This window comes from Canis aureus, chromosome X, assembly GCF_053574225.1.
Source record: "Canis aureus isolate CA01 chromosome X, VMU_Caureus_v.1.0, whole genome shotgun sequence".
NCBI lineage: Eukaryota > Metazoa > Chordata > Mammalia > Carnivora > Canidae > Canis > Canis aureus.
Genome location: NC_135649.1, coordinates 42,667,400 through 42,694,148, shown reverse-complemented (window position 1 = coordinate 42,694,148; position 26,749 = coordinate 42,667,400). Strand labels below are relative to the sequence as shown.

Here is a 26,749-nt window from a genome sequence, read left to right as displayed (position 1 = left end):
AAATTCCTGGGGTAGCCAAGAGCTTGTGGTTGGTTCAAGGCATGTCAGAAGGGCAGTGTGTTTGGATTGTAGTGAGGAAGAGTGAAAGTGGAACAGGATAAGGTTGGAGAGGTAGGCAGTGCCAGCTGATGCCATGTCTTATAGAGCACATTGAGCAATTTGAATTTCACACTAATGGCAGTGAGAAGAGGGAGCAAAAAAACAGATTTCCTTTTTTTTAAATCCTATTTCCTATAAAAAAAAATCACCCTGGGGGCCCCTGGGCGGCTCAGTTGCTTAGATTTCTGATTCTTGATTTTGGTTCAGGTCATGATCTCAGGGTCATGAGATTGAGCCCTGTGTTGGGTGGGCTCTGTGCTTAGTGTGGAGCCCACTTAAGATTTTCTCTCTCTCTCTCTCCCTCTGCCCTTCCTCCCATGTTCTTGATCTCACACTCTCAAAAAATAAATAAATAAAATAAAAAGATCACTCTGGCCACGTACTTATTGCAAGGGGTCAAAGGTGGAAGGGGAGACCCACACAAGACTTGATGGATTGAATGATGGATGTTGGGGAAAGGAAAGGGTGGCAAAGATGACATCCTAGTGTCTGGTTTTAAAACAGTTGGGTGGTGCCATTTACTGAGATAGGGGGAGTAAGAACTAAGAGCTTTCCTTGGGTCACATTAAGTTACAGGTGTCTGTGAAGCCTCCAAATGGAGATGTAAAACAGCCAGGTGACTATGCACATGGGGACTCAAGGGCGAGGTCTGAGCTGGAAAGATAAAATGGGGCTTGTACTTAAAACTGTGAGAGTAGAGGAGGTCACCTAGGGAGTGAGAAGAATTGGAGAATAGAACCAAGGACTGAGTCTTGGGACACACCAACCTTTGGAGACAGAAAAGCAGGAGGAGGAAAGAACAGAACCTGAGGAACAGGTAATGAGATGAGAGAAAAACCATGGAGAATGAGGTTTTATGTTTTTTTTTAAGATTTTATTTATTTGGGATCCTTGGGTGGCGCAGCGGTTTAGCGCCAGCCTTTGGCCCAAGGCGCGAACCTGGAGACCCGGGATTGAATCCCACATCAGGCTACTGGTGCATGGAGCCTGCTTCTCCCTCTGCCTATGTCTCTGCCTCTCTCTCTCTCTCTCTCTCTCTCTCTCTGTGACTATCATAAATAAATAAAAATTTTTAAAAAAGATTTTATTTATTCATGAGAGACACAGAGAGGCAGAGACATAGGCAGAGGGAGAAGCATGCTCCCTGTGGGGACCTCGATGAGGGACTTGATTTCAGGACCCTGGGATCATGCCCTGAGCCAAAGGCAGACACTCAACCACTGAGCCACCCAGATGCCCCGAGAACGAGGTTTTAGAAGCCTGACTCTAAGTGACTTGGTGTGCTTGTTAGAAACACATGGCCAGTGGGAATGTTTAGACTTGGGCCTGAAGACTAATTAAAACTTCAGGGAAGGGGTGCCTGGGTGGCTCAGTGGGTTAAGCATCTGCCTTGGACTTAGGTCATGATCTGGAGGTCCTGGGATCAAGCCCTAAGTCAGTCTCCCTAGTCAGTGGGAAGTCTGCTTCTTCCTCTCCCCCCTGCTCATGTGCACCCATGTGTGCTCTCTCTCAAATAAATAATTTTTAAAAAACTACAGGAAAATATTTACCGATATAATATAAATATCAAATATATGTGTTTCTTGCAACAAACAACAATTTGGATAAATTACAAAATTAATAAAAGGCAATACCAAAATATAGATTGAAGGAGGATAAAAAGTATCAGGAACATGCCATTCCTCCATACTGGGAGCATATTTATCTTGAACCACTGTCTCTTAAGCCACTAAATGGCTAGTTTTAGAACAATGTCCTATTGATGAGCATCTGCCAAAGTACCTTTCTTCTCACCATCCTGTTAAGAGCCTCCCTGACGCCCCCCCGCCCCCCACTGGTTAGTAAACCTTTGGTAAACCTCTGGATTTCAGACAACTAGCTGCTTCTTTTGAGAGCAGTGGGAAGGTTCCCTTCTGCAGAAGCGACAATTCTCTTGTGCAACAAAATCTCCCTTCTGTGATTTTTCCTTCCAAAACAGACAGGGCTCTGTGCTTCTCTCTGTAGAAAGTATCTGGAGTCATTGCGCCTACCCCCCTCTCCAATTCTTAGCTGGAGAAAAAAAAGAGCCCATGAGATGTCCCTTTCACATTCTAGGACTGCAATGTGGTACTTCCGCTCCAGATTAATTCAATTGAACACCTCAAGCTGAATCTGTCAAGTATCTTTTTTTTTTTCCTCATGGATCTGATTTATTTTGATAATAGGATCAACACATGTTCTATACAAAGGTAACCATTAAATAATTATTAAAAAATAATTTCATCACATCTCCCAGCCCATTTTCCTTTTCCTGCCAGATACGAAACATTTACTTTCATACATTTACAGCAATAATTTGCATAAAACCACTGAACATGGGGATATTTTCAAAGCAGCTGCTTATGTGACATAAGTAGCAAAATCTCCCCACCCCCCATCCCCACCCACACACACTATTAGTCATTTCTTTGAGTTAATGCATTGAAGGCCTCTGTTAAAATTAAAACATTATCTACTAATAGAGAGACAAATGGAGCTATTAACATTTGCTCAAATTAGTTGATTGAAATCCTTAGGAAGGTCTTTTGTGAAAGGGATCCAGAAACAGTTTTAAGTTTTGATAAGGAGAGAAAAGGTCCTGAGTATGGGCTGGTGCCTGTGGGGGGGAAGACGGGGTTCCAGCACTCTGTATAGAGCTCTGGTAAGCCAAGGACTAGCTTGAAAGCACTGGAAACTCAGGTGGAGGGGAGACTGCTAAAAAGTGAAGGAGAGGTTGTTTCTGAAGGATGGTAAAGACCATTAAAAGCAAATGTCCTCTAATGGAGCAACGGCGCTGCCAAGAGGTAGCTAACGTGGCTCCGGTGTCTGGGACCAAAGCGATCACTTCTTCACATTTTAGAAAACTCTCCAACTCTCTGCAGAGATCATATCCAGTGAGGTTAAAGAATTCTAAGGGTTCAATTGACTTGTGACTCAACTTGGGTTTGTTTTCGGGCCATGACATAAAAAAATGTTTAACTACAAAAGAAATTCTCATTGTAGGATATTCAAACAGTTATAAAATATATAGACTCAAACCCGAAAAATTCTCTCAATACCACCACAATTCTACGCTTCCACTGGGTGTGCTCCCAGGTTCTTTTCTATGTATTTACATAGGTTGACCCTTGAACAACACAGAGGTTGGGGGCACAGACTTCTGTGGTTGAAAATCCGCGTATAACTTTGGACTGCCCCAAAATATAACTAATAGCCTACTGTTGACCAGAAGCCTTACTGATAACAGTTGATTAACATATATTTTGTATGTTATGTGCATTATATATTGTACCCTTTTTTTGTTCTACATTTTTATGAAGTTTTTCATTTATTTATTTATTTTTAAAACAGAGGGAGAAAGAGGCTCCCTGTGGGGAGCCTGATGCATGACTCGATCCCAGTACCCCAGGATCACGACCTGAGCCGAAGGCAGATGCTCAACCACTGAGCCACTCTGGTGCCCCTAATTTTTAAATTTGATTCCAGTATAGTTAACATACAGTGTTATGTTAGTTTCAGGTGTACAATATAGCTGTATCGTTTTTAAAAAGGATATTTATTTGAGAGAGAGAGAGTAAGCTAGTGGGAGTCGAAGGAGCAGAGGGAGAGGGCAAGAATCTCAAGCAGAAACCTCACTGAGTGTGGAGCCCAGTCCTGAGGCTCCATCTCATGACCCTGAGATCATGACTGGAGCCAAAATCAAGAGTCCAATGCTCAACCTTGACTGAGCTACCCAGGCACCCTGACAATTTAGCTGTATTCTTAGAGTAAGCTAGCAAAGAGAAAATTTAATTAAGAAAATTATACGAAAAATATGTTGCAGTACTCTACTGTAAAAAAATCTGTGTACAAGTAGACCCACACAGTTCAAGGTCAACTGTATATTTTAATTTATTATACAAACACAACAACCTCTACCTGTTCTGTATACATTCTGGTTCTTTCTCTCTCTCTCTTTTTAAGATTTTATTTATTTATTCATGAGAGAAACACAGAGAGAGGCAGAGGCATAGGCAGAGAGAGAAGCAGATTCCTCATGGGGAGTCTGATGCAGGACTCGATTCCAGAACCCCAGAATCACGACCCGAGCCAAAGGCAGATGCTCAACCAGTGAGCCACCCAGGTGCCCTGTCCTTTTTCATTTAATAAAAAAAATTTTATTGCGGTGAAATATACATAACATAAAATTTGCCATTCTAACCATTTTTGAGTGGCAATCAGTATATTCACAAGGATGTGTAAGCCCCACCACTATCTACTTCTGGCACTTTGTCATCCTTCCAAACAGAAACTGTAGCCATTAAACACTTAACTCCCTATTCTGGCCTCCCTTCAGTCCTCTGATAGCCTCTATCCTATTTTCTGTCTCTATGCTCCTTGTTCTTCTAAAATTGTTTTTAAAAAGCTAATACAGGGGCAACTGGGTGGCTCAGTTGGTTAAGTGTCTGCCTTTGGCTCAGGTCAGGATCCTGGGGTCCTGGGATCAAGTCCCACATTGGGCTCCCTGCTCAGTGGGGAGCTTGCTTTTCCCACTCCTACTCCCGCTCCCCCTGCTTCCCTTGCTTGTGTGCTCTCTCTCTCTGTCAAATAAATAAGTAAAATCTTTAAAAGAAAGGCAATACAGGGACATTATAAAAAATTCAGAGTACAAAAGAGTACAAAAGGGCGTATACAATGTTAAGTACTTCCTCCTATGCCTGACCCCCAGGCAACCTGTGTAATCAGCTTTTCATAGTAGTAGCAAACCATACACCACTTGCTTTTTTCATTTAACAACAGCTGAGAGATAACTATATGATATATATATATATATATATATATATATATATATATATATATAAAATTCCTATTTATCCATTCCTCTGTTATGCTAGGATCAGTTTACTTCTGACTCAGTTTTTGACAAAATACATTATTTATTGTGGAGGGAATCACATGACATAAAATCAGCCTCTCAACAATTTTTTTAATGTACAGTGCAATATTGTCAACCTTGTGCACATTGTTGTGCAACAGATTCCCCAGAACCTCCCTGCTATCCCCGCATCCCAGTCCTGTATGATGGAAACTCTGCCTCCACAGAACACTTCCCCACTGCACCCACCATTTCTGTTCCTACGAGTTTGACTATTTTAGATACCTCCTATAAGTGGAATCATGCAGTATTTGTCCTTCTAGGACTGACTGGTTTCACTTTGCATATGATCCTCAAGGTTCATCCATGTCCTAGCATATGACAAAATTTCCTTCTTTTTAAATTATTCTTTTAAAGATTTTATTCATTCATGAGAGACACACACATAGAGAGGCAGAGGCATAGGCAGAGGGAGAAGCAGACTCCCTGCAAGGAGCCCGATGCGGGACTTGATCCCAGACCCCAGGATCATGCCTTGAGCCGAAGGCAGAAGCTCAACCACTGAGCCACCCAGGCATCCCAATTTCCTTCTTTTTTATGGCTGACATGTATATTCCACCTTCTACTGTATGGTATATGCCATATTTTTCTTTATACTTTAATCTTCCCATGGACATTTGGATTGCTCCTACCTCTTGTCAATTGTTAATAATGCTGCAATGAATGCGAGCGTGCAAATATCTCCTTGAGATTTTTCTTTCAATTCTTTTGGCTATATTTTCAGAAGTGGGATTGCTGGATCATATGGTAGTTCTATTTTTACTTTTTTGAGGAACTTCCATACTGTTTTCTGGAGCAGTTGTATCATTTCACATTCCCAGCAACGGTGCACAAGGGCTCCAATTTTTCCAGATCCTCGCCAACACTTCTGCCTTTCTGTCTGCTTGTTTTTAAAATAGTAGCCATCCTAACCAGTGTGAGGTGATATCTCATTGTGGTTCTGACTTGCATTTTTTTTCTGATGATTAGTGACATTAAGCATCTCTTCATACTTTTGGCCATTTGTCTAGCTACTTTGAAGAGATAAATGTCTATCCAAAGTCCTTTGCTCATTTTTCAGTTGGGCCATTTGTTTCGTTATTGGGTTGTAGGAGTTCTTTATATATTTCAGATACTGACCCCTTATCAGATATAGGGTTTGCCAATATTTCCCCTCTGTTTGTGTCTTCTCACTGTTAATTCTTTTGACATGCAGAAGTTTTAAAGTCTGATATGGTCCCACTTCTGTTTCTGATTTCAGTTGTTTGTGCCTTTGGTGTGACTCATTAACTTATTTCTCTCAGGGTCAGACTTTCATCAGGATAGCCTGGTTGTGATTTTTGCCTTCGTTTCCACTTCAGGGCTGTCTAGCACATTGTTTAACAGGGGTGTTGGCTAATTACTATTGGTTCCTTCATGGGAGACTCCCAGAGCTACCTTAATTTTTCTGGACTCGTTCCCATGCACAGTAATGGGAGGCCTATGAGAAAGGGGAGTGTTTCCTTTCATTTTCTCTCTTCTCTCTCCTTCCTCTCCCCCTTTGATCCCACCTTAGGTACAGAATCTCCTCTGGGGCCTCCTCCTCCTTTCCTCTCTCATCCTCTTTGTGAGTGGGGTGGTGGTCTCTGAGCCAATGACAGGTCAGCCAAGAGGCTGACTCCAGACCAATGAGGCTTCCGGGTTCCAGATGGACCAATTAGCTTATTAGGGACATTATACCTGGATGGCTGGCATCTGTCCTATTGTCCTGTTTAACGACCCTCTTGTTTTGCCCATCAAGGATTTGGATGTGCAGATGAGACTCTACTCTCTTTTGTTTTTCTAAAATTTTGGTGGCTTTAATCCATCTCCACAACTTCTGCCCAAGGCCAATAAAACACAGGCATTCTCCCTTTGTAAAAAGAAAGAGGGGTTGGGTTTCCTTCAATTGTCTGCCCTTTTATGTGTCCTCCACTATTTTTGTTTTACTTGGTAGTTAACTTTGCACCGGAGCGGCTTCATCTGAGAACCAGTGCGGTGGACCTAGGCACTCTCTTGTCGTTGCTGGTGGCGATGGCCTTTTCCTTGTTCTAACCTGGTGGCTTGTGCGATCAGAGGGTTGGCGGGTGGGAAAAGAGTTTGGCCATAGTCTTCCTTCTGCATTTCGTACACATTCTGCGCTCTCTCTCTCTCTCTGTCTTTCGCTCACACACACATACACACACGCGCTCGCACACACACGCCCGCTCGAGCCCCTCGGTGTGTCTTCCTTCAAGATGACAGGGCGCTGGAGAAAAAGCTGCTGGAATCAGCTGGTAGGTACCGTAGTAACCCGAACCCCACCCACCCGCTGCCTTGGCTTGCTTAGGTTTCTCCGGTCACTCCAGCCAGGGGAGAAAACCTGTAAACGCGCCTCCACAGGAGGGGCTGGGGGAGCTGGGAGCGGCGGGGGTGGAGGAAGGTGAGACCGGGAAGGTGGTCAAGCGCCCCTGGTACCCGGGGCCCTTCGCAGTGTTACCTCGGGGCGCCAGCCCCAGCCCTGTTTGCCCCCCACCCCCCTTTTCGTAGGGATTGCCTTTTTTTTTTTTTTTTCCTCTGCGGCGGCGGAAATGACAGTGTGGTGCTGCCGTGGTGTCATGGTGCTGCCCCTGGACGAAAGGGCTAAAACTCTTTAAGTTCGTCTCTGGAGACCCAGCTGCGGTAGCGTCGCGGCTGCCGTGCTGTCTCTCGCGGGGCGCGCGGGCGGGCGGATCCCGGCTGCTGCGCGGCGGCGGCGGCGGCGGCGAAGGCGGGCGGCGGCCTAGAGAGGCGGCGGCGGCCCGGGAGCTCGCGCCGGAGCCCGAGCCAGCTCCCAGCGGAGGCAGGCGAGCGCCCGGCGCCCTCGGGCGCGCCAAGGAGATGGCTGGCACCCGGGAACGCTATGGGTAAAACGCGCCCCCTCGCCACGGCCCCGAGAGCCGAGGGGCACCGCCCGCACTCGGCTCGACCCGGGCTCCGGTTCCGGCCGCCTCTCAGGTGCCATTGGGGCCCGGCACGGGGCCCAGGGCCCCGGGGCTCGGCGGGGCGGCGTGACGGGGCACCGCGAGGCTCGAGGTGGCGGTGTCGGCGGTGGGGGCCCCGGCCTGGCCTGGGTGCCCGTCGCTGCCCTCTTGGGACGGAGTTTGCACTCCGGGGTGTGGGGCGGGGGCGGCCCGAGGCCTCCAGCGCCCCGACTCGCCTGGCGCGGGCAGTCGAGCGGCTGCCCCGGTGCCTGTGCGTGAGTCTGGGAAAGGGCACCGCCGCCTTCCCACGCTCCCGCGGCCGATAGCCTTCTTGACACGGGCGGCGCCCCTCGACCGGCCCTCCACGCGGCAGTGGCTGCTGCAGCAGCCAGGGATGCTGCGGACACCCTGCCGGCGGGGAGGCCAGATGAAACTTACTCCCTTTTCTGCCAGGGGAGCGATTCCCGGGTCTCCTCTGGGTGGTTCCTTATTTCTGGCCTAGCCTTGAAACCAGCTCAGTGGGAGAGAGGGAAAACTTCTCTATGTCCAGAGGACAGACTGCGACCGTACCGGGGAGAGGTAGGGTTTTTCCATTCCTGCCTCTTAAGAATGGAGTAAATAACGGCGGACTAGATTTACAGAAACAGTTTCGGTAATGATGAGCTTTAGGCCACTTAGTACTTTGTGTGTAGCACATTATTTCTTGGAGGCGTTTTGTGGTTTTGTGGTTGTGTGTGTGTGTGTGTGTGTCTGTTTGTTGTTGTTTGGTTGTTTTTTTTTCTTTTTTTTTTTCTTTATTGGTTCTCCCTCCCACCCAAACCCCACAGAGCAGGAAATTGGGATCCTGGGGTCTTGAGTTTTCTTCACTTTCTCTCTTCCATGCTCCCTTACCCTTCTTCGCAATCACTTGCCCTCTTCCTGCGTTGTCACACACCTACCTGCCCACCCAGGTCTCCCAGCAGAACGCACCGTCCCCCCCAGACTAACCCCCACCAACCTGCGTGCGTGCTCCACCTGCCTCCCAGCCCTCCAGCCTCTTGCTCCTCAACCAATTTGCCTTTTTGAGGATTTCTGAGTGTGGGGTAGGTGCATGGTGATGGTTGTGTGCCTGTGAGGAGGAGCCCTGATACAGGAATATAGTGGAAACTGTATAAAAAGACCAGTCATGTATGTGGTTGATTCCTTGGATTCTCTAGTTGGGCGGCAAGGGCTGCCTTGAACCCTATTCTGTTCCCTCCCAATGCTCTCTAATCACTTCTCTGGTGATGTTCCAATAGAAGGGAAATGCTGAATAATAGGGAGCTTCTCTCTCCTCCTTCTGGCTTGACCCTAGCTGATTACCCCAACCCTCACATGCCCCCTTTTCTCCCCTCTGCAATCCTACTGACTGCCCTAAGGGAGAAACAGTCTGCTATTTTTATATATGCCTGCCCAATCAATTACCTTAATATAGATACATAATGTGAATGAGATTTTTCCTGGTCGTTCCTCACAACTGGATTTCTGTGGTTAAAATATGGGTCTAGGAGTCAGGAAGATCAGAGAGTTTATCCCAAATCTGACATCACATTGGTTTTATGGCCCTAGGACATTCCTATGACCTTTCTTTTATACTTGGTGTACTTGTGTAAAAGGCATAATACTGTATACTGGGCATTTTGAGGCTCTGCTTGGTCTTTTAAAGATGAAAGGGTTCTATAAACTCTCAGCATTACGCTTTTCAAATAAAGCGCTTCATTTACCTTTTTATGGGGATAATAGCTGGACTGGGTGTGAGGAGGAACTCTGGTTTACTGGAAACCCTAACTTACCATCCTTAGCCACCCTCCACCCCAGGAGCCAAATCTATCACCATACTCAGGACTCTGTTGTTTGTTGTTCCTAAAGCATGTACAACTGAATGAAAACATGCATAAAACTAGGCATACGGAGTAATGGTGATTATTTTAAGTTGAAGCTTGAATCATATCTAATGTACTCCAACCTAACAGTCTGAGTCAGACTCATTTGCAAACATAACCTCACCCATTTTTAGCCTGTATGGGGGCAGTTAATTTCTACTGAAAAGCGGCATAAATAATTTTAGGCCTGGCAATAGGAGCATGATTAGCATCTAGCAGCAGTGAGTCAACAATATTTACTGAGCACCTACAGTGTGCAGAGTTCTCTGCTGATGGGGCCAAGTTCCAGGTCTTGGCCTTCATATTTGGCCTCCTCATTTGAGGCCTCCTTCCTTACCTGCAGCACCCGGAGTAGGACAGGGAGGAGCAAGACAGGGGTAGAGGCTAGGGAAAACAAAGGGCTGATTGGCTCCCTCTTTCATGACCACTAGATCTCACCTGGCACGTTGTACCTTGCACGGTCACCCTGGGAAGCCCTGCTACAGGCCCCAGTGACTTAGTTTCCTCATGACTCTATCATCTGAACAGCGCAAATTGAGATGAAATTGGTTTAGTTAATCCCTCCTCGGAGTGCATGGCAACTTGCTCCAACTTGCAGATCTTAAATCGGTGCCAGGGGAGTCTCATAATTGCATCCAAAAATTGCTCTGGGTAGTGAGCCCGTCCATTCCCTCATCCTTCCATAAAATCTGCTGATGCCATGACAGTTGAGAAGGAAACTGCAGGAAGACTAGGTCTTTCCCACTCAGCAGACCTCGTTGGCTTGGTAGAAGAGGAGAGAATGTCCTCTTTTCACTCTCTCTATCAGGACTCAGGTTCTCTCTTTCCCAGCAGAGTCCCAGACCCCTAAAAAGAGGTGAGGGCAGGGCTGAGGTACAGGATGTGTTTGGAATGGCTGTTTCCAGAGGTGCCTGCTTGGCCTTCTGTGTGTCTGTCATCTGGTCTTCGTGGATCTTGGTAACTCCCTAGCTGTTAGGCCATGCGATTCTGCGGCTGGTGGAGGCCAGTGGAGGTCAGGCTGTGCTCTATTTCTGTTTAGCGTGACAGGTTTTGTTTTGTTTTGTTTTGTTTTGTTTTCTGTGCAAAGGGGAAAACGAGGCACTGTGTTTGTGAAATGCCTCCTCACTTAAGCTGGCGAGGTCTTAGAGCATAGCATCATCAAATTATGACATTTAACATGTTGATCATGGATATATGACAGTTCAGGAGAGTTTCCCGTTGTTCACTTTTTGATAAATGCCACGTTGGTACTCAGGTAGTATTATGGTGATCTCTCTATTTTGGATCTCTCAAGAAACATTGTGTTCATCACTGAGCAGTGTAGAGCAGAGGCTAGAAAAGCATTTCACAGCCAGTGTATTGGATCATGCTAACGAATGAGAAGACCAGATGAGTGGTGTTGGGACAAGAAGTTACAACTCCAGGGATCCTCCTGTGCAGACTGCTGGCTATTTCCCTTTTTATTTCCCCTGTCTTCCAAGGATCGATAGGTTTTTCTGTCTATTTTCATGAATTAAAACTCTGCTCCAAGTCTTCCGTGGACCCTAGGGGTCTGTAGCTCTTCCTCCTGTTCTCTTTTTCCATCTTCCCCTTCTCTATGACCGTAGGCAGACATAATCTTTTCGATACTCAATCTTCCAGCTCCTGTATTTCCTTTAGAAATCCTGAGCTGCTCAGACTGCTAGATGGGTTACAGTGTGGGTAATGGAGGAGTTTGGAGCAATGTCCCAACGTCCCACCATTCCCTTCTCTATGTGGGGTTCACCTGAGTGCGCACTAGGATGTTGGTTCAGTCTAAGTTGGTTGGCAAAGTATCATTAGTAAGGCTTGTCCTATTTGGGTTCTTGTCTCCCTGCAGAGCTCTGACTGCTTGACCTTGGGCTCTGTCTCAGCCTCTTTCCTAAAGGCCAGACTCCTCTGGTTGATGAACAGAGTTCCCAGTCTTTGGATCTTTTCTTTCACGGAGACCAAATGATCTGATAACAAACTCATTACGTAAACTCAAATCCTCCTGAACCGGAAAAATCCCAGTATTTACAGTTTGCCCAGTTAGGAGCAATAAAGCATAGGCCTGGTAGACAATGCTAATGTAGGACGGTGACGTGTCTGAATGTATACAGCCCAGAGAGAGAAAAATGGTTTACAGTCCAGAATTCTCAATCGCTTTGTCTATAGCCCTTTGTTCAGTGTTGCTAGGATCCATGTGATTCCCCAGGGAGTAGAAGCTTGATTTCAAATAACCTTCTGTTCTCTGTCCCTTGTTTCTGATCTGAACTTGGGGTGCACTCAAGCCTAACATTCAACGGTATGCCCTACATACATACATTGCCGGTTTTATTTGTAGAAGTGGAGAGGACTGCCCATCCAGGTGTGTCACTGAACATTTAAAAATTTACAAATATTGCACTGGGCGAGAGAGGTTTGGAAAAGCAGTCCTCGAGTAGATTGAAACCAGGACTGACTGGTAGCAGTGGGTAGATTGAGTTTGCTCTCCAACCTTGCAACTGCTAGTGTATTCTGCATGAAGATAAAGGTGTTAGGAATTGTACCTAGGATGCCTGTCAATTATCATGTGTTACCTTGGCAAATCCTTTTCTTGGTTCCTTAGATCTTTTGCCTTTTTGGCAGCTGTAGGGCTTTTAGTTCTGCTATCATGCTAGTCATTTTAATGTTTATGATGACTCTATTATATAAAATGGCCAATGGTTGGATGTAGGAGCTAATCATGGTAAAGAAAACATCATTAAATCCACATAGTATTAAATATTAAGCAGGCTTTAGTAATGTTTTAGACAGGAACTGGCTCTGGTGCTCAACCTCCAGTCCTGAGCTCTCTGTGCATGATAAAAGCTGAAAAGAGAGAGCCAGTTCTTTCCTCCTGTGTGTGGGGGGAGGGAACTTCAGTCTAACGTGAGACATAGGAGCGTAAGAAATAACCACAGTCAGACACATGGTCCTCCAGAAAACTTGCGGGGGAGTGTGACTGTTCTCCATCACGCCAACCGTGTGTTTGGGACGAATTTCCAAATGTTTGCTGCTTTCCTCAGTAACTTGCTTTGTATCTGTATGTCTGTGAATGTATGATGAGAATATCTCTATTTGCAAAGCAAGTTGATAATTTTATTTTAGGGGTACCTGGGTGGCTCAGCGATTGAGCATCTGCCTTTGGCTCAGGTCGTAATCCTGGGATCAAGTCCTGCATCGGGCTCCCTGTGGGAAGCCTGCTTTTACCTCTGCCTATGTCTCTGCCTCTCTCTGTGTGTGTCTCTCATGAATAAATAAATAAAATCTTTGAAAAAAATAATTTTTTTTTATCCTCCTGTGATTCTGGTAAGAGCCCACCAGCGGGGTAGGATCGGTATTTTTCAACCTACAGATAAGGAGGCTGTGGCCCAGACCATTTAGATGTCTTACCTAGGATCACTCAGCTAATTCAGTTTCGAGCCAGGACTATAACCAGGCCCTATTTTGAGGCTCAAATGAGATAACGGCTTTTTGGAACCATTTTGAAACTATCAAATGGTACAGAAACAGAAGATGACTGTTATTATTAGTTATGCTTAACTGGCCACCTAGCCTCGTTTTTCTCTGGGTTTGTGTCTTTAGTCCATGTCCTTTTAGGGTGAGAATTCTATGCACTGGTTGTCTTTTATGTTCCCAAATGATTTTTTCCCCCAGCTTCAAGGGGTCCTTAACTACTAATAGCATTCCAGGATTCGATTGCCTTTCTTTTCCGTTCCCAGAGGTGTTCTCATTAGTTTGTACTCCCCATGGGACCCCCTCTCCCCGACCATTGTCCTCTAGGAACACCCATTATATTTTCCTTGAGGACAACAGGCAAAACTAGCCACTGCCCTCCAGCATCTTGGCTTGGCCCAAGGAAAGTAATGCATTTTGTTTGTACCATGATGATACCCTTCACTGGTCAGCCTTTCTCATCACACCAATAGAGGAGATTTATGGATTTTTTAAAAAAAGATTTTACTTATTTATTCATGAGAGACAGAGAGAGGCAGAGATATAGGCAGAAGGAGAAGCAGGTTCCCTGTGGGGAGCCCGATGTGGGACTTGAACCCAGGACCCTGGGATCACCACCTGAGCTGAAGGCAGACGCCCAACCTTTGGGACACCCGGCGCCCAGAACTGGAAGGCATCTTAAAAGAGATCCTCTGGTAATTCTAGCTCAACTTGAAGGACACTTTACAGTTAGGGAAATATCAGTGTAAAGCCGGGACTCATTCTCTCATCCCTTGAGGCAGGAATATGGGTTTGTAATTATTTAAAGAAAAAGCTCAGGGATCCCTGGGTGGCTCAGCAGTTTAGTGCCTGCCTTCGGCCCAGGGCATGATCCTAGAGTCCCGGGATTGAGTCCCACCTTGGGCTCCCTGCATGGAGCCTGCTTCTCCCTCTGTGTCTCTGCTTCTCTCTCTCTCTCTCTCTCTCTCTCTCTCTCTCTGTCTCTCATCTCTCGTAAATAAATACATAAAATCTTTTTTTTTAAAGAAAAAGCTCATGGGACATTCCTGTTAATATCCTGAAGAGTGTTTATTTTACATTAATTTGTTTTTTAAACAAGTCATATGGCCCAGCTCTATCCTCATTCTCCAGCCCAGAGGTCAGGCTTGGTTTCACACTCTTGGCACTCTTGGTTTTTCTGTGAAGGAGGACAGGGGACAATGGGGGGCACCCATGGCTCCTCAGGGGGTAATGAGAGCTGAGGGACACACTCTGCAAACCTAGGAGATGAAAACTAGAAGGAATCCAAACTGCTGACACAATGGGGGCTTTTAATTATGTTCAAATAACGTTTGAAATAATCGAATTCTGCCAAGTGCAGATCACAGCTTTTCTCCGTGATCAGAGTTAACAGAATGTCGGATTTGGAGGGCATTGCTGAAATCAATCTTTCATTTTGTAGGTGTAGAATGCATTATTTTTATCTTAATCACCTGCACCGAAGCTCCTCCTTTGTATCTCCGCTTATGCACACAGCCTTATGATACCTTCTTATTTTTTTTTTCTCATCGACTTCTGTTTTTCAGGGGTCTTAGCCCAAAGGGGTTGCAGGGTGAAGATAAGGCAGGCAGAAACAGTGGTATAATAGAGCAAGGGCAAATCCGTAAACATACATATGTGACTACACGGTGGTACCTGAATGTTGCAGAAGGGAACAGATCAGTGTCTGCGGATGTGGGCATTTTTTTTAAGATTTTTATTTATTCATGAGAGATACACAGAGAGAGAGAGAGGCAGAGACACAGGCAGAGGGAGAAGCAGGCTCCATGCAGGAGCCCGACGTGGGACTCCTGGGACTCGATGCCGGGACTTCAGGATCATGCCCTAGGCTGAAGGCAGGCGCTAAACTGCTGAGCCACCCAGGGATCCCTGGGCATTTGTTTCTTCACATGGCAATTGGTCTGCCCTCCCAGGCACTTCATCAGTGCATTTTTATGACAAACCATTGTGTTTTCTGGCAAAAGCTTCCTGATTACCTGTTATCGGGTGGCACTCTATCAGGCTCAAGGCTCACATCCTGTCTTTATCTTTAGCACACTCTCTAATTCTGTATAAATTAGTAACTCACAGAGTTTTAGAAGTTGCAACAGTTTGCTGTTGTTTCATTTTTGTCATGCTGCTTCCCTCTGTCCTTTCTAAAAGTATATTGTGATATAGGAAGCCAACTATTTTTTTAAGAGTCTTTTGGTTTTTATTTTATTTTTAAATATTTTCTTTGTTTATTTGAGAGAGAAGGAGAATGAGAGAGTGTGAGCAGAGGGAGGGGCAGGAGGAGGGGGAAAGAGTTAGAGAATCCCAAGCAGACTCTGCACCAAGCATGGAGCCTGACCTGGGGTTCTATCCCAGGACCCTGAGATCATGACTTGGGCTGAAATGACCCAACTGAGTCAGACACCCAACCGACTGAGCCACCTAGGCGCCCCTGGTGATTTCTAAATTAATAAAAATTGGGACCTGAGAATTTTCTGACAACCCTTGATCATTAGAGATATTCTAGGGTATTGCAAAACCTAGGCAGAGAATCACCAACCTAGAAAAACAATGGAAAGAAGTAATTGAGTAGGGTTTAGAATGACTACATAGTTATATAGATGGCAATGTAGTATAGTGGTGAACTCTTCACATTCCAGGATCAGGCCTGGGTTTGAATCTTGTTTTTTTTTTAAATTCAGATGTATCGTAATATTCACCATTTCAAGGTATACAATTCGGTGGATTTTAGTATATTCACAAAGTTGTGCAATAATCACTACTAATTCCTGAATGTTTTCTTCATTATCCCCAAAAGAAACTCTGTACTCATTAGCAGTTACCCCACCCCTCTTGTCCCCTCCCTTTCCCCAGACCTTGGCAACCACTAATGTATTTTCTGTTCTTACGGATTTGCCAATTCTAGGCATTTCATATAAAGAGATTCATACAGTTTTTGGCCTGCTGTGACTGGCTTCTTCTCCAGTTTCACCTACCATTGTGCTTTCAAATCTCATCCATGATGTGGTATGGATCAGTACTTTGTTACTTTCTCTTGAGGTATAATATGCCATTGTATGGATGTAACACATTTGTTTATCCATTCATCAGTTGATGGATATTTGAGTTATTTCTACCATGTGGCTGTTGTGAATGATGCTGCTATGAACATCTGTGTACAAGTTTTTGAGTGAGCACATCTTCAATTCTTCTGGATCATATGCTAACTCTGCTTTTAACCTTCTGGGGAATTGCCAAACTATTTCCTAAAGCAGATGCACCATTTTACATTCCTACCAGCAGTGTTTGAGGTTTCCAGTCTTTCCAAATCCTTGCTGACATTTACGATTTAAAAAAAATTATAGTCATCCTAGTGGGTGTGAAGTAGTAATATAGCCATCCCAATGAGTACGAAGTTGTATCTCAATGTGGTTTTGATTTGCATTTCCCTAATAGCTAATGAAGTTGAGTATCTTTTCATGTGCTTACTGATAATTTATTTGAGTATTATCTTTGGAGAAATGTCTATTCAGATCGTTTGCCCCCTTTTTGGTCTTTTTTATTGTGGAATTTTAAGAGTTCTGTTTATTTCTAGCTACTAGACCCGTATCGCATCTATGACTAGCAAATATTTTTTCCCATTCAGTGAGTTGTCTTTTCACTTTCTTGGTGGTGTCATTTGCAGCACTGAAGTATTAAATTTTGATAAAGTCCAATGTATCTATTTTTTTCCTTTGGTTGCTCATGCATTTGGCATCATGTAGGAAACTCTTGCCTAATTTAAGTTCACAAAGATTTACACCTGTGTTTCCTCCCAAGAGTTTTATAGTTTCTGCACGTTCATTTAGGTTGTTGCTTTATTTTGAGATAATTTTTGCATATGGTATGAGGTAGGGCTCTAACTTTGCTCCACACCCCCTTTTCTTCCATCTGGATAGGCAGTTGTCCTTATACCACTTGTTGAAAAGATTATTCTTTCCTCACTGATGTGGACTTGGAATCCTCATCAAAAGCTATTTGCCCATAAACATATGAGAATATCAGTTGATTTCTGGATTCTTAGTCTTATTCTAGGTTTGAATCTTAGTTCTGCTACTTGCAAATAAATGCGATCTGGGACAAGTTACTTTTTTTTGTTTGTTTGTTTGTTTGGTAATAATACTACCTATCTTGTAGAGGGTCATTGTGAAAATTAAATGAGATGATGCATGTAAAGGGTATAATTTAGTGCCTGGCACATAGTATGTGTCAGGTAAATTTTAAGAGGAAAGCTGCTTAGATAATCAAGGAGGGAGTGAAAATGTGAGATAGTTGAAAGGGTTCTGAAATATTAGCAGTGACAGAACAAGGTGGCCTCATAAATGAGAGAAATGAACAGATGTTTGAAGAAGTTGAAAAAAAATTCAGTTTCCCGGTCTCGGCTAAAGCATTTGCTAGATGATGATAAAACAGAACAGAATAGGGGCACCTGGGTGGCTCAGTGGTTGAGCAGCTGCCTTCCGCTCAGGGTGTGATCCTGGGTCCCAGGATTAAGTCCTGCATGGATAGGGCTTCCCACAGAGAGCCTGCTTCTCCCTCTCACTATGTCTCTGCCTCCTTCTGTGTCTCTCATGAATAAATAAATCTTTTTTTTAAAAAAAAAACCAGAACAAGATAGAAACAGTATAGAAAAGTTACTTATCATAGGCAACAGATTGTAACCATCTTATATTATTCTTTATAGAGCTGACATCACTTAAGGTGGATCATTTTTTTTCTATCAGGGACTCTTTTGAGAACATTTTGAATGCCCTGGACAGCCCTCTTCTCATGAGAATGTATATATGACAAACACACAACATTCTTCAAACAGTTCTAAGAGGTTCTGAACTCCCTGGTTAGAAGTCCTGTTTTGACCTTATTGGAGGTAATGCTGAGCCATAGCATACTTTTCAAAGCTTAATTTCAGCATGAGGTTCAAGTGTCCCACTTACTCCAGAACAATATTTACGATTTCAGGGAAACTCAAAGAGCTCTTCCTTTTGTATGGAAGAAATTTGTTTGGCACACTCCTAAGATTTAGAAGAATACCACAGAGACCTCAATTGCTTTTGTATCAGTCTTAACACATAAATGTCTTTCAGCAATGCTCCTGACTGCCTGTCATTTTGTTTTGTTTTGTTTATAAAGATTTTATTCATTTATTCATGAGAGACACAGAGAGAGGCAGAGACCTAGGCAGAAGGAGAACCAGGCTTCCTGCTGGGAGCTCAGTGCGGGACTCATCCCAGGACCCCAGGATCATGCCCTGAGCCAAGGCAGATGCTCAACCACTAAGCCACCCAGGTGTCCCCCAACTGTTATTTTGGAGGGAGGCCTCACTCCACTCTCCCAGGCAGTTTCCAATACAGACATTGAAGAAGGCAAACTTGCAGTTCCGGAAGAGATAGTAAGAAAAATGTAGTGTGAGGTGGAGTTGGGTCTAGAAGAAAAAGATATGATTCTGGAAGGGACTCGGAATGAGGGACAGATTCAGAGAGACTCAGGGGGACACAGAGAGACAAAAATAGAAGCGGAAACCCACTGTTTAGAAGCCCTCTTGTGAATAGTCAAGATAAACCTTAGTGGAGGAGGTGAGAGGATTGAAATAAAGGTGTAGGGGAAAGAGCACAGGCACTGGCATTAGACTGATCCAGTGCACTGGGTATATATGTTCCTGGTTAATTTACTTAGCAGGGCTGAGCCCCAATTTCCTAGCTGTAATATGGATACGGTAATTCCTTCCTCACAGGCTTCTTGACAGCATTTAATGAGGTAATGTGTGTAAAGTGCTTAACACCACTCAGAATACAGGAGGTGCTCAATAAATGCTAGGTCCCTTCTTCTGACTTCTACTTTAAGGGATCTTCATTTCACAATTAGTGAATACCCAGTATGTATGAGGCACTGTGTTCTGAATAAAAATACAAAACAATCGATGCCCTAAGGGGCAGGGAGAGTTGGCTGGAGACAGAGATATGTAAATGAAATAAAACAGAAGGTTCTGGAAGCCACTAGTGGTTGTGGTGATAAACATGTAAATGAGAGAACTCCTAGGTTTATAGGCTTGGTTAGTGATATTCACCAGATAGGGAAAACTGGAAGAACAGGTGTTTTGGGTTTTGGGTGGGGGAGGGAGGAGAGAGGAAGGATAGCAAGTTCATTTATGGCCATGTTGAACTTGAGTAGTGGAACAATCAAAGGATATACTCCTGCCTGGAGCAAAGGTTGGAATCCATCATCTCTAACTAAAAGTTTCTTCCACTTTTAAGGTCTTGTGATGTAGGCACAATGTAATTGTACTCTTTCATCTCTATTGGTGAATGCTGATAGGTATTATAAACTACATATTGCCAGCCAACAATTTTGCAGCACTCGTAAATCATAAACAGAATAACTGCATGTCTCATGTTTTAAAAATGTAGTTATACAGTCTGAACTTACCAAACCAACCATGAGTGGCTGTTTTGCCAGAAAGACTCTTTACTTTTACTTTACTCTAAACTTTTTCCTATAGATTTCCATTAAATAGCTAGTTCGTTTAGTGCACCTAAGAGGTTTGATCTAGAAACAGCTTTTAGGGATGCATCTGGTGTTTTTATTCAGTGGCAGAATCAAAATTTCAAGCCCCAGTGAGGGTCTTCCATGATAGTAAGATGATGAACAAAAGTTATTCACGAGCCAAAGACGGCTTTCTCTTTTCTAAAAATAAGATTAACACCTTCTGTCGATAAGATAGATTTTTTCCTTAGTTAAGGCTAGCTTATAACATTTATGTGTGTTCATTTTAATTAACAGAAGACCCATGGCAATATCTATTATGTTCAGCTCAGAAATGGCTGTGGGAGAAGAGATAGATTGACCAAGAGATTGGTTTCATTAATTTCATTAATTGGGTGACTTCTTTTACTCTGCGATGCACATACCAAAATGAAAATTACCAGATGTGGAACTGGCTGGCTCCTCGCCTTGCTAATTTATATCTGGGTGTTGATTTGCATCCTGTTATGTTTTAGGAAGTATGAAAAGACACACGGGGAGTTGAGCTTCATGGTAGGCTTGTGCTAGTTCAGTGAATGTGTAATAATAAAACCCAGCTGAAACCAGAAGGTAATATGTCTTCATTATTGATCAGCATCTATTGCTGAGTTTGTTGAAAAGTGGAAGTCCTTTCTCATTGAGCTTGATGAGATGAAGAGCTTGCTGAAGGTGAAGGAAGGAAGTGAAAACCAGCACCATTTATCTCTAGTAACTCAGTTTACTAGAACTGGAACAGAACAGGAATTTCCATGAGTGACACCAGGAAATAATTAGAGTTCACACTCTGAAGAATTTATTATTCTATGCTGAGCAGTCCTTTTTTTCCAAAGCTTGCTCTTCTTTTTCACCCAAGCTCTCAGAATGGAATCATTTCAAGAAGTAGAGAGTTTGAAATATGGCCCTTTTTCCTTCCCCTAGATGTGAAATAGGCACAGCCCCTTTATTTTACCTTGAAGGAAAAATACAGACCAGTATTGGAGAATGGAGATTGAGAATTTTGCAGGGCCTCAGGCTCATCACAGTCCAGGACCAGAGATGTCAGTGGCTAATATGTGAGGGGTCTGATCTGCACTGGTCTCATAAGCTGGAATAGTTATGTCAGCCAGCAAACCAGGATTCAGAAGTGACTACTTGGTTCTATTTATTAGTGCAGGAACATAAACTCGCACATTTGTTGAAAACAAGGTTTGAAGCGGGGGTGGGGAAAGGCTTTTTTAAAAAAAGATTTTATTTATTTATTCATGAGACACAGAGAGAGAGAGAGAGAGAGAGAGAGAGGCAGAGGCACAGGCAGAGGGAGAAGCAGGCTCCACGTAGGGAGCCTGATGCGGGACTATATCTGGGACTCCAGGATCATGCCCTGGGCTGAAGGCAGGCACCAAACCACTGAGCCACCCAGGGATTCCCCAGAAAGACTTTTTGATTAATTCCCAGATTGCTTTCCTATTGCTCCAGCCCCACTGGAGAAGCTAGCGTGCAAAGCCTCCATTGGCTAGTGTGTGACTGTGCTACATCCACGTTTCCTTCGGAAACGCCTAGTGACTCTTGCTTTGTATTCCTCGCAGGTGAAAGCAGAGCCTCTGTGGTTCTTAATGCCTCAGCAGGATTATTTTCACTAAAGATGGAAACACTGGAGTCTGAATTGACCTGTCCAATCTGCCTGGAGTTGTTCGAAGACCCCCTTCTGCTCCCTTGCGCTCACAGCCTCTGCTTTAGCTGTGCCCACCGCATCCTGGTCTCAAGCTGCAGCTCTGGTGAATCCATTGAACCCATTACTGCTTTCCAGTGTCCTACATGCAGGTATGTTATCTCGCTGAACCACCGGGGCCTGGATGGCCTCAAGAGGAATGTGACTCTGCAGAACATTATCGATCGCTTCCAGAAGGCTTCAGTCAGTGGGCCCAATTCCCCCAGTGAGAGCCGCCGGGAAAGGACTTACAGGCCCAGCACTGCCATGTCTAGTGAGCGAATTGCTTGCCAATTCTGTGAGCAGGACCCGCCCAGGGATGCAGTGAAAACATGCATCACCTGTGAGGTCTCCTACTGTGACCGTTGCCTGCGGGCCACACACCCCAACAAGAAACCTTTCACCAGCCACCGCCTGGTGGAACCCGTGCCAGACACCCACCTTCGAGGGATCACCTGCCTGGACCACGAGAATGAGAAAGTGAACATGTATTGTGTATCTGATGACCAATTGATCTGTGCCTTATGCAAACTGGTGGGACGTCACCGAGACCATCAGGTTGCGTCCCTGAATGACCGATTTGAGAAACTCAAGGTAAGGGATCTGGGAAATGTCCCTTATACACCTTGGTCTCTACACACAATTGTTATACACACTTAGCAAGTTCCCTAATCAAGCTAGGTCCACTTGTCCTATGTAACAAGTCCATTAACTCCCAAGTTGTTCTCGTGAGGAATTGCCTACTCACTCACAAACTCTCCCTGGGACCTGCTTCATCAGTGGCACAAACCTGTTGCATCCCTTCACCTCTGGCCAGTTCTGGATGAGTTAGCCTCTGGCCCGTACCACACGTAGCCTGCCCAGAGAAACAACACCCTCTGTCCTCTGTCAGTGACATATTGCACACTATCTATCTTTGTCATGATCTTTCCGCCTGTTTTAGGTATGTGAGTACCTATGTAGGTGTCCTGTAATTAGCATACGTGCTGATATGCTTGGGTGCGGGTATAGCAATGGGAAGGTTGGGTGTGTCTCTGTGGAGGTGTGGGTGGAGGCGTCTGAGTGTATCTCTATGTAGGCGAGAGATTTTTTTTTTTTTTTTTTGGTGGAAGACAGTAGTATATGTGTTTGTCCTCTCGACATGCTAAAGAAACAGGTTTGGCACTCCACTTGCCAAAAATTGCCCTCCAGCCCTTAGCACAGGGCTGATTCTAAGCCTGCCTCACAAAGCAAAAGCAAAACAGAACAAAAGACAAAAAAGGAACTTCAGTTTACTACGAAGTCAAGAGAGATAATCAGCTGTCTGAACTCAAAATTTCAACTGCAGGCAATAAGTATTTAATCCAGTGTTAGATGTGCCAACGTGCAGTTTTTTTTTTCTTTTTGAGTGTGTGTGGGTTGGAGACTGAAGCACTGGGCTGCAGTTGCCTGCCTTGGAAGTTTCCAGTATTTCATTGGCGTTCATTGGACAGAGTTTCCCAAAGTTGTCATGCTGTATATATAATATTTATGTGCAAGTCTAAGCACCTATTTTGTAAAACCCTACTGCCTCATGTTGATGTTAACAAATGTCAACTCCAGTAAATTGCTTTATTCCCATGGCCTGCCTGCCATATGGTTTAACTTCTCTTAAGAAGGGAGCTGTTTAGCAGAAACTCCAGGAAAATAAAATGTTTATGTGACTAATGAGATTACCACCCCCCAAATAGGGACTGGCTAGATAGATCAGGGTGGAAGGAAGACCAGGATAGGATGGGAGGAGGGGAGAAAGGAAGTGGAGATTTTCCTCTTGCCATGCCCCAAACAAGTCATGGTAACTCATGTAAACATTTCATGAGGTTGGTGAAGATAGCAATACTCAGGATGGGATATATTTTCCCTCCCATAATTTGTTGCAAGCGATATTGAGAGTGGCCACGCTGACAGTGGTTTGTGCCTTTTGTGATTTTTATTTATATCTAATATGTACAGATTTGTACAAATTTCAATGTTTGTGGATTCCACTCAGGGTGATATTCTTACTCGTTTCCAGACTATGGTGAGGAATAATCTCATTGACTCCATTCTTAGACTCCTAGGATGCCAGGCCTTGCACTTGGTCTAGTCAAAGCCTTACACTGTCATGTGGTATACATTAAAACTTTGAGGGGTTAAGTGATTTGGTCAAAGTCACAGGATTGGAACTGGAACTCAGCTTCTGCACTCTAAGTATCCTTTCTGCTATAGCCTGCTGCCACTTTGTTTTGGACCTCACTTTTGCCCATGAAATGTGATTTGAAACTTAACTTTATGCTCTGGCAATTGTACATTTCATGGGTCACAGATAAACGATTAACAGCATCAAGGAAAGGACATACTGTATAAACTTACAGCTTCATAATGGCAAGAGATGGAGGTGGGGTTGCAGGAAGAGTAGGGGATATGGAGAGGATGGGACAGTCTCTGCCAAATGTTTGCAGGTGTTGGAACTATAATAAGGCACTGGCCTTGAGAAATACTCCAAACAGAAAACTCTGTATCCATATGTATGATTGAGATAACAAAAGACTGGATAGAATAAGCCTGTATCTGCAGAACACCAGATTTTGAAAACATCCGAAAACATGAAAACACTGGATGATTGATTAGATATTTGGCATAATGTAGCTATAGCCCAAGTCTCTAGGGCTGGACAGAGCACAAAAGTATTTTACCAAAAGATAATTTAGTATGTAACTAATCAGTAATTTTTGGAGAAAGAAAGGCCAGATTTTGAATTGTTCCCCTTTAATTTTTTAAGGAAATGTGCAGAAAATTCTGATTTTAAATTAAGCGGAAACTTTTTTTTTTTTTGCTCATTTTTTGGACTGAGAGTGGAAACATATGAATCATTCCCAACTGTGTGGCTTGTTATATTGTCTGGAACATCTTGGACTTTGGGGAGGGAGAGGTGCTGTTGCTGTTGCTGCTGCTGCTGCTGCTGCTCTGTGTGTGTGTGTGTGTGTGTGTGTGTGTGTGTGTGTGTTAGATGTGTGAGGATCACTTTGGTGTCCAAGTGTAAAGGGCTATTAGTTCTCCATATTAAGCGGAGAGGAAGTTTGACTTAGTGTCACATATTCTCACTTCTTTGGCTTAATTTTAATTTAGAAAAGCATTTGGGATTATTCCCTTAATCTGCCGAATTCTTCCCCAAGGAGAAAGGAGGAAGCTGGTTGTCAGAAGCTACGGAGGAGATGGCCTTGAGCATACTCCTCTGGCCCTGAAGAACATGGGAGTCCTACAGGAGAAGGGGGGGGGTATGATAGTACATATATCTAGGGGTTTTACTTTTGGCCCATAAGTGAAATGGTGTTTATTTGTCCTTTTTGGTTCTGGAGCTTCACTGTTGGCCTTTATAACTACCCTATTTGTACTAACTTCCCTCCGTAGGATTAGTGGTCTCCAGTATTTATTTATTCAATGAAGAATAAACACACTGTTATGTTATAAGACAAAAGGTCGGAATAACCAGAAGCCAGCCTGTCTTCTTAACATGTGCTCAAAGTGGATTAGGGGGGTTTGGGATACTTACTATGGTTTATTATCATTCTTTATTTGTCCATTCTAACTACATGTCCTTCGGAAGGCAACCAGTGGTTCAATTAATTCTTCAATTTCAAAGAATAGTTTTGTTCCCAACAGTTATTACAGTAGAAAGGCCTATCAGAGTAATTATTTCTTCCATTCCTTCTCTTTCCACTTATGTGTCCCAATATATGATCTTAGCTCATGACATGTGGCCACATTTCTATAAAAATGCTTCACGTGTTAAGAGTTTTCATTGGCTCATAAGTTTCTCCCTGTAGAAAAGATCAATACTATTACATTAATAAATGTTGGCTTTAGGGATGCCTGGGTGGCTCAGTGGTTTATCACCCGCCTTCAGCCCAGGGTGTGATCCTGGGGTCCTGGGATCGAGTCCCACATCAGGCTCCCTGCATGGAGCCTGCTTCTCCCTCTGCCTATGTCTCTGCCTCTCTCTGTGTGTGTCTCTCATGAATAAATGAATAAAATCTTAAAAAAATGAATGTTGGCTTTGTAAAAAGAGGTCAAATTTCAGTGGCTCTGTATTGATGACTGATCTCAACTCGATATTCTAAGTCTGGTACAACTTGGTTCACATGCTACCCATCCATCTTTGCCCCCTACCACTCTCAAACGTAGTACCTTTATTCTGCCCAGATTAGCTTCCTGTCTGCTAAACATACCACTCATTCTCTTTTATGACTCCTAACTTAGACCTGTGCTCTTTTTTAAAAGATTTTGTTTATTATTTATTCATGAGACACACACACACACACACACACACACACACACACACACTCAGAGAGAGAGAGAGAGAGAGAGAGAGAGAGAGAGGCAGAGACACAGGCAGAGGGAGAAGCAGGCTCCATGCAGGGAGCCGGATATGGGACTTGATTCTGGGTCTCCAGGATCATGTCCCAGGCTGAAGGTGGTGCTAAACCACTGAGCCACCCGGGCTGCCCATTGTGCTCTTTCTCTTGACCTGCTTAGGAATCCTACCAATTCTTTAGTCCCCAGCTAAAACCCTTCAAGGCCACCCCAACACATCCCAGCTCTACCATAAATTTTTTGAGGCCAGACGCATTATCTTTTATTTCTTCAGTATCCTCCTAGTGTCTTGCACACATAATATGTGCTCAAGAAATCCAAATGAGTGGAATATTAATAATGGATCTGTGGGAAATATAGCAGTGTCTATAGCTTGCCTTAGCTCTCATCTTGTGAGATATAAATCTGTCTTGCCATTATGACTACTTTAGGGGTCTGAAAAAAAAGAATCTCCTGCAAACTCCTGATAATGTTCAAAACCAGAGTGTTAGCAAAAGTATGGCATGTCCTTAATTTTAAGTGCCTATTCATTTGGAGTACTGGATTTTCCAACTGCCTAACCCTGTGGTGACATCTGTATAAATCAGATGTGATTATTATAATTCTCTTTGAGAGTGATGTCTTCACATTTCCATGCCCATAGCCTGCCAAAAATATAGCTGATGAAAATCAGGGGGAATAGAGGAATTTCCTGAAAGGAATAAACAAGCACATTTTCTTTTTCTCATTACATTTCCACAAATTCATTACTACAAATAATTCTTAAATGCAGTTG

General features: G+C 44.0%; 1 protein-coding gene across 7 annotated transcripts in view; it reads left to right on the top strand.

Annotated features, from left to right (window-relative positions):
• The window catches only part of MID2 (midline 2), a 201,053-nt gene that overhangs the window by 81,761 nt on the left and 92,543 nt on the right, over positions 1-26,749 (top strand). The window contains exons 1-2 of one of the 7 annotated variants that reach the window (XM_077890083.1): positions 6,957-7,305; positions 21,482-22,197. In XM_077890083.1, the coding sequence (XP_077746209.1) occupies positions 21,538-22,197 (660 nt within the window). In that variant the 5' untranslated portion in view covers positions 6,957-7,305; positions 21,482-21,537. Of the gene's footprint in view, positions 1-6,956; positions 7,306-7,430; positions 7,452-7,779; positions 8,006-8,527; positions 8,551-21,481; positions 22,198-26,749 lie in introns of those variants that run through there. The other 6 variants (XM_077890086.1, XM_077890081.1, XM_077890084.1 and 3 more) reach the window with 6 other exon arrangements.